This window comes from Oncorhynchus kisutch, unplaced genomic scaffold, assembly GCF_002021735.2.
Source record: "Oncorhynchus kisutch isolate 150728-3 unplaced genomic scaffold, Okis_V2 scaffold1029, whole genome shotgun sequence".
NCBI classification, from domain to species: domain Eukaryota; kingdom Metazoa; phylum Chordata; class Actinopteri; order Salmoniformes; family Salmonidae; genus Oncorhynchus; species Oncorhynchus kisutch.
The window spans coordinates 71,627-80,267 of record NW_022262974.1 but is presented as its reverse complement, the minus strand read 5'-3'; the positions used below and the strand labels follow the sequence as shown (position 1 = coordinate 80,267).

The 8,641-nt window shown below is 45.9% G+C and overlaps 1 protein-coding gene across 1 annotated transcript in view; it reads right to left on the bottom strand.

Moving 5' to 3' along the window:
- Positions 1-520: 520 nt before the first annotated feature.
- The window catches only part of neo1a (neogenin 1a), a gene marked incomplete at its 5' end in the record, with an annotated part of 54,163 nt that continues 46,042 nt past the window's right edge, over positions 521-8,641 (bottom strand). The window contains 6 exons of the mRNA XM_031817449.1: positions 521-3,052; positions 3,727-3,857; positions 5,064-5,342; positions 6,272-6,445; positions 6,885-6,977; positions 7,278-7,516. Coding sequence (XP_031673309.1) covers positions 2,903-3,052; positions 3,727-3,857; positions 5,064-5,342; positions 6,272-6,445; positions 6,885-6,977; positions 7,278-7,516 — 1,066 coding nt within the window. The remainder of the gene's footprint in view (positions 3,053-3,726; positions 3,858-5,063; positions 5,343-6,271; positions 6,446-6,884; positions 6,978-7,277; positions 7,517-8,641) is intronic.

The following is an 8,641-nucleotide window of genomic DNA, read 5'->3' as shown; positions in this document are numbered from 1 at the left end:
TTTTCAGATCTAGGACCAGGCGAAGTGAACACGTCTAGCGTCTCTTTGATCTAAGTGGTAATGTCTCCTCAGGTCCCCTTCCTCCATTGACAATCACACTCCAGCCTATATATAGTTGACTCTCAGTATATGAAAGTGTTGCCTGTGCCAACAGGTCAATGACTGGTTACTGGTATTAAGCAGAGCTACGGTAAGTATTATAGAGAATAAGTAAGGCAAGGTGATCCTTGAGCATTTTCTATTTTTCTGTACGTAAATCCTAGACGTTATAACGCCCATCCATCCACCCTCCTTTTGTTTTTACCTTAAGTAACCACCTTGTCTTGTGTTTCCATACAAACGTAACATATACTTATTTGAGTGTCCCGGATTTCCATTTACGATGTTACACCTAGTCTATGAAGGCAGGCATCCATTAAAAAGTCTCATGGAGAAATAGATCGACGCCCACACACACACGCATGTACGACAAACACACACAACCAATAAAATACGACATGCATGACAAAACAGACAAGTAGAAGCTTCAACTTTGTTAGTATTCATAATAGTTGGATACACAATGTATAAGAGCACCAATAAAAATAAAAAAACATTTTTTCTCAAACTTTTTTTTTTTTAAGCCACAGAATATCCTACAGAAAGCAAAGAGATCTCTGTACAGAAACAAGCAACAGAATACCTCAGCAGCACAGTAAAACCTGCCGCTCAATTTCATATCTCAAAAACAAATGACCATTAAAACAAGACCAGCTGCCTGCTGCTAACCTAGGACACTACTTTACAGAAACATCGCTTTTATATTTAAAACACAAGATATGGAAGATTATTTTTTTTCAAAAATTGTGAAAAAGTGCAATACAGGCTTGACTGTCTACAACTTAATAGGTTATTCCCAACGGGTTAGCGTCCTGTCTTTTTCCCACGGTCCACTTTCTTTTTCATTCTTTTTATACATGCTCCTTTTGTATCCATAAGTAAAATCTCTTACAGTTATATTGACATTCATGATGATGTACATTATGAGAAACATGGTATTCACAAAAGTAGAGCATGTAACTAGGATTGCAATTACATTTCTTTGGGTAAGAGGGCAGATGAAAAACTAGCTTCTTACATTATCATATTTAATTTTTTTACATTGGAATTGTGTACAGAACAAGTTTATTTTTTCTTCATACAAAACAAACTACATGTAAAAAAAAAAATCTGAATCTGGGAGTCCCATTCAATAGGCCAACATCGTTGCAAGTAGCATTTAAAAAGAGCGATGAAGCAGTGTTTCTTTAACAGACCTCAGATAACAGTAAACACTTATCCTTGATTGAAAAACCTGGTTTTCACATGACAGAGAGATAAAGAGCAAAAAACAGACCTCTTCAACCAAATATTGGCTCTTGGAAACAAGACATCCATTTCATAGCACTTTCATATGATATATTGCCATTCCATTGAAACGACTGACTGGGTAGGATGTGTGATTGCGGGGTGAGGCACTCCGAGTCCAGCAGCCTCTGGAGGGTTCATGTCCCACAGATGGTTCTGAAAGGTCACCAGCTAACAAGCCCTACTACTTGGCACTCCAAGGCCAGGCTGGCCTGAGAGTGGTGATGCTGCGTGTCAGAGGGATCACAGTGTAACTGGAAAACGTCCACAGAGGGCACAGTCATCTCCAATGTAAACGTACGGACACGTTTCGTAAGGCTTTTTGAAACAGAGCTCCCACAAACAAAAAAAGACTGAACATTTCAATGTATAAAGGGGCAACACAATGCCAGAGAACGCAATAAACCATTCAAATGTAATGGACTAACACGCAAGGCATCTCCCCACAAGATATGAAAAGTGAGTGTTTGAGGGTCTATTTTGTCACTCTCCTCCCAAATAAAATGAAATGATTGGCTAGGCTGGGGGGGGGAATAGAATGAGGCCGTTTATAAAAAACATATGTACATATCTATACGGATATGTAAAAAACATATGTACATATCTATACGGATATGTAAAAAACATATGTACATATCTATACGGATATGTAAAAACATATGTACATATCTATACGGATATGTAAAAAACATATGTACATATCTATACGGATATGTAAAAAACATACATGGCATATTAGAGAATAATAAGAGACTTGGCACAATATATAACACAGAGTAGGGAAAACAGACGTCATTGGATCAAAATGATAGCTATAAAATTACCGCTTTTATGGAAATGGAGGGGACTGTTGTCCAACGTTCACTTCACTGAAACAGGGCAATAGATATACAAAAACGCACAAATAAGTGACACTAATTAAACAAACACTGTGTTTAGATTGTGTTTCGTGAGCACCAACATGAAATACCGGCATATTTGACTCTTCCTCTTGACTTGGAATCACAATATGATGTCTGTCGGAGCGGTCTCCCCGGCAACCATAGGAGCGGTCTCCCCGGCAACCATAGGAGCGGTCTCCCCGGCAACCATAGGAGCGGTCTCCCCGGCAACCATAGGAGCGGTCTCCCCGGCAACCATAGGAGCGGTCTCCACGGCAATCAAAGTATGAGAGCAACCTTCTGATGCATTTCAGTTTTTGTGCTGAGAAAATTCACAATCTTCTGGTTGAATGCGACCAATGTTAGATATCGTCTCTGAGAATGTTTCTTCATAAAAAGGTGAACTGTCGCTTTTTAAAATGGCCATCTCCTTCCTGAGACTGAGCAAGGTAAGCCAAAAGTTGAAAAGTTTCAGTTGAGATTTTTTGTTTGTCTTGAGTGGGGTGTGTAAGATCCATTTACGGTATCCATTTTGTACCGGGGCATCGGGCTCCCAGTTTGCTGAGGGCTGGCAGTGTGTGTGTGTGTGTCTGCTTGTATGTGTGTGAGCAGCGTAATGAGTGGGCGTGTGGTTCTCAGGCTGTGGTTATAGCGTTCAGGTCCTTCATCAGGTCCTCTAGGTGGGCCATCTCCTCTGTCAACTCATCAGGCTCGTAGCTCTGAGGGAAAGGAACAGGGTTACTGCGGGGAGCAAGGGAGGAACAGGAGGGGAGGGAGGCAAGGACCTGGGGAAGGGAGAGGAGAGGGTCAGTTTGTTTTTGGAGGGGGTGGGAGTAATGAGGTTTACAAAATAAAGGGTGGGTGGGGAATTGGTCAATGGGACTGCAGCATGAAGCCAAGCCCAAGACAAACAAAGCAGCATCAACAGCCAACCAATATGTTAAGGCATTGAAAGGGGGCAAGACATCAATGTATGTGCAAAACCATTCCAATGGGTTAAGGGGAATTATCATGGGCAAAACCATTCCAATGGGTTAAGGGGAATTATCATGGGCAAAACCATTCCAATGGGTTTAGAGGAAGTATTAGAAATTGAATGCAATAATATCAATGATCACAAGCAGCCAACGATAACACCATAAAACAGTGAGGGAGGCAACAAGTTGCAAAGAATAAAGAGAGAAAAGAAACAGAAATGTGATTAAATGTCATTTAGGATTGTGTCCAAAAAGAAACATGACATGATCTTGGAATATATTCACTAGTTCAATGGGTTTGATTGATCTATGACCAGGTTTTTACCCCAACATGACATAGTAATTCATGTGTACTTCCTGTATTTAAAGTGTGTGCAAACTACAATAACAACCAACATGACATGATATGCCAGCTGATTTAACAGTCATAATCAGCATGTTGTAGCCTTTCTACACTAAGACCTGGGGGGAGCAGTACTCACACTGTCTACATCCTCCAGCATCTTGCTGGTCTCGGGCACGTCTGGCGCACTGGGCACCGTGACTGACATGGGGGGGCGTACCCTGCCCAGGGTGCCGATGGAGGCTGTCTTTACTGAGTGGAGCTGGGGCCCTGAGATACAGACAGAGAGAGAGACAGAGATACAGACAGAAAGAGAGACAGACACAGACAGGACAGGCAGGACAGACACAGTTCCAAAGGGATTGATAGTTAGAGGGAATCACAAGTCATCTTCATTAAATGTGTTTCCTTTCCTTTCTCAAGAAGCTCTACCAACAGTGTATGTTCATCTGCAGTGGGGGTGTAAAACATGTACAGAAAACTGCCCAAATAAAGGAAACGCTTGAGTAAATGAGGGATACAAAGTATATTGTAAGCAGGTTCTGAGTTAATTAAGCAATTAACATCCCATCATTCTTAGGGTGTCTACAGTTGCCCATTATTTTGACTACCATGGATGGAAGAGATCTCAGTGACTTTGAAACAGGTGTATCAAAGGAGCATAGGGTGTGTGTGTGTGTGTGTGAGAGAGAGAGAGTCACTGGATCTCAACCCAATCCAACACTTATGGGAGATTCTGGAGCAGCACCTGACAGCATTTTCCACCATCAACAAAACACCAAACTATTGCATTTCTAGTGGAAGAACGGTGTCACGCCTCCCGGGTGGCGCTGTGGTCTAAGGCACTGCATCGCAGAGCTAGCTGTGTCACCAGAGATTCTGGGTTCGATCCCAGGCTCTGTCACAGCCGGCCGCGACCGGGAGGTCCATGGGGCAACGCACAATTGGCTGTATGGGAGGGAGGGTTTGGCCGGCAGGGATGTCCTTGTCTCATCGCGCACTAGCGACTCCTGTGGTGGGCCGGCCGCAGTGCACGCTGACCAGGTCGCCAGGTGTTTCCTCTGACACATTGGTGCAGCTGGCTTCCGGGTTGGATGTGCGTTGTGTCAAGAAGCAGTGCGGCTTGGTAGGGTTGTGTTTCGGAGGACGCATGGCTCTCGACCTTCGCCTCTCCCGAGCCCGTACAGGTGTTGTAGCGATGAGACAAGACTAACTACTACTAATTGGATACCACGGAATTGGGGAGAAAAAAGGGGTAAAAAAAGACCGGTGTCACATCCCTCCAATAGAGTTCCAGACACTGGTAGAATCTATGCCATGGCTCCTTGAAGCTGTTCTGGTGGCTCTTGGTGGCCCAACGCCCTATTAAGACACTATGTTGGTGTTTCCTTTATTTTGGCAGTACATACGCCTGTCCTAATGCATGGTGTGCATGTGTGTGTACATGTATGTATGTATGCGTGATGTGCTCCTCACCAGTCTGAGTAAGCAGCGGCATGCTGGGCAGGGCGGGCGACTCGAAGATGGCGGCGGGGTTGGCGGGCACGGCAAAGCTCTTGAGGGGGTGAGTGGGGCGCACGTGGGCGGTGGGGGGCTGGCCGGCACTGCAGTAGCTGCCGCTGGCGCTAGGCTCATCGTCGGTGGCCGTGGAGTCTTGGTAGCTGCCCTCGGGTTCCGGGTGCTGGTGCTCGGCTTGGCAGGGGGGCTGGGCCTGGGGTGGGAGGGGCTCTGTGCTGGGGGTGTTCCTCACCGACTCTGCAGTCACAAAAGGAGTGTGGGGGGGACAGGTCAGTGGATGGTGTGTTTGAGACAGTATGTGTATAGCCTGGGTTCTAGAGTGGTTGTGTCCATAAATAGGAGGCGTTAGTATCAACGTCAGGATGAAGCCTGATGAGTTTGGTGGAAAATATGGAATAAATTTGTTATCAAGGTTGTTTGGTTCTGCAACACTCAAAGGTGTCATGACTGGCTTAATGTATTATAAATTACTATTATTATTTATTTGTTTGACCTTTATTTAACTAGGCAAGTCACACACTAATGAGTATTGGCAAGTGAATAGTGGACAAGGCCACAAGAACAATGAAATGAGACCGCTCCACAGATAAAAGGATGTGACAGCCCCACAGTGGACCCACAGATAAGAGGATGTGACAGCCCCACGGTGGACCCACAGATAAAAGGATGTGACAGCCCCACAGTGGACCCACAGATAAAAGGATGTGACAGCCCCACAGTGGACCCACAGATGAGAGGATGTGACAGCCCCACAGTGGACCCACAGATAAGAGGATGTGACAGCCCCACAGTGGACCCACAGATAAAAGGATGTGACAGCCCCACAGTGGACCCACAGATGAGAGGATGTGACAGCCCCACAGTGGACCCACAGATGAGAGGATGTGACAGCCCCACAGTGGACCCACAGATAAGAGGATGTGACAGCCCCACAGTGGACCCACAGATAAAAGGATGTGACAGCCCCACAGTGGACCCACAGATAAAAGGATGTGACAGCCCACAGTGGACCCACAGATTATCGGATGGACATGAAGATGAAAGATAATGCTCCTGTGTTCTTCCTCAAAATCAGGCCAGAAAGACAGACAGAACGACCAGGTGGGCCCTTGGCGCTGCCCGCTTGTATTCCCTCCTCCATCCTGCGGGCGGCAGCGGTCTCTCACCTGTGGAGCCCACCATGTCTAGATAGGAGATGGGGGTGGCGCAGACGTGCGGGCGCAGGTGGGCACTGCCCTGGTGGTGATGGAGGTAGCTGCGTGTCGGGGATGCCAGGCTGCCCGTGTGATAATGGTGGTGATGGTTATCAAGGGAATGGATGGGGTGAGCGCTAATCACAGCTGTGAATGGACACACACACAGAGACAACATTTAATCAGCCGTGCTGACGAAGGGGTGGGGAAGCAGTGCTGTTCAAACACACACACACACACAGGCCAGGTTCATAGTGACACCATAAAGCAGTAGTATTTAACCATACACACGTATACAATAACTCCACAGAGTGCGTCTGATGGACATTTGAATTGGCAGCATAATTTGGTAGTGAATGAATGTGTTAAACTGAAATGAGATGAAGGCTAAAATATAGAAACAGATCCTATAGAACCACATGTTGACTGTAGTGCGCTCAGTCTATTGACTGTAGTGCATTATCACGGGAGGGAGAAACCAGCATATTCTTTTCCTTTCAGCTGAACAGTACGATAGTCTGAGTGGTAAATAATCTATTGACCTCAGTGTGACCAATGAGAGCACAGATCCCAAACACACACTTACGCTGGGGGGGCTGCGTATCGAAGGGCATCATCATTTTAGGCCGCATCCCCCGGCGCCCTGCCAGCGCAGATATGCTGTCTTCTGATTCGTGGCCTGCAAGTCAGAGTTTTTTCCTTGATCACTATTGGTAGTGACTCTGAATGAAGAACGTCTGAAAATGTAACTGTTCTTGGATTGACAGGAACAATCGAAGGATTTGGTAATCTGGCTCCTGAGAGAAATCTGTGACTCAGTCGTGAGGCTGGGTTTGGTTAGTGGTGATTCTTCCCTCTAAACACAATGTATGAAATGTTAAATGTATGAAAAGCAGGAAATGTTTAGCATGACAACGACAAAGACAGCCTCTTCAAAACACAGACAAAGGAATCCCCAAACTGATTACATCAATCTGACCTCGGTAGGAGTTCCGTCTCTGCAGCAGGCTGTTGTCCAGGCTGGGGTCCACGGGGTTGATGTCCTGCGAGGTGCGGGGGATGGGGGTGTCAGTCATCACCGGGTTGGGCTCGGGGGACTTGTCAATGGGCTTGAGCTCCAGCCGCTCGTGGTGGATCCATAGGTCTGGAGGCTTCAGGTCCTTGGAGTTGCCCTTGTACTTGTGGGAGCTGTTGGACGACTTGGAGGCCGCCCGCTTCCTATGGGTTAGAGAAGAGGAAAGGGGGGGGGTTGAGATGTCAGTTGAAAAGGGGGAGGTGGATCCCCGTTAACTGTTGCAAAAGCAGCAGCTACTCTTCCTGGGGTCCACACAAAACATGATACAGAATGACATGATACAGAACACTAATAGACAAGGACAGCTCAAGGACAGAACTACATACATATTTTGTAAAGGCAGAAGTAGCCTCCATATCAATGTATAGACACAAGCTAACAAGGTCTAATAGGGGAGCGTTATTTTGCCAATGAGGTGTTGATTTATCTGTTTTTCGAAACCAGGTTTGGTGTTTATTTGAGCAATCTGAGATGGAAGGGAGTTCCATGCAATAAGGGCTCTATATAATACTGTACGCTTTCTTGAATTTGTTCTGGATTTGGGGACTGTGAAAAGACCCCTGGTGGCATGTCTGGTGGGATAAGTGTGTGTAAGTTGACTATGCAAACAATTTGGGATTTCCAACATATTAATGTTTCTTATAAAAACTATTAGCCAAGAGACTGGCAGCATAGTATTTATATCAGCCCTCTGATTACGATGAAGAGCAAAACGTTCCGCTCTGTTCTGGGCCAGCTGCAGCTTAACTAGGTCTTTCCTTGCAGCACTGGACCACACGACTGGATAATAATCAAGATTAGACAAAACTAGAGCCTGCAGGACTTGCTTTTTGGAGTGTGGTGTCAAAAAAGCAGAGCATCTCTTTATTATGGCTAGACATGTCCCATCTTTACAACCATTGAATCTATATGTTTTGACCATGACAATTTACAGTCTAAGGTAACACCAAGTAATTTAGTCTCCTCAACTTGTTCAACAACCGCACCATTAAATTACTAGATTCAGCTGAGGTCTAGAACTTAGGGAATGATTTGTACCAAATACAATGCTCTTAGTTTTAGAGATGTTCAGGACCAGTTTATTACTGGCCACCAGCAATAAAGGGGGGGTGTTGGTTGAAGGGGGGAGGGGTGATGTCAGTTGAAGGGGGGGGGGTGATGTCGGTTGAAGGGGGGGGGGGGGGGGTGATGTCGGTTGAAGGGGGGGGGGGGTGATGTCGGTTGAAGGGGGGGAGGGGTGATGTCGGTTGAAGGGGGGAGGGGTCATG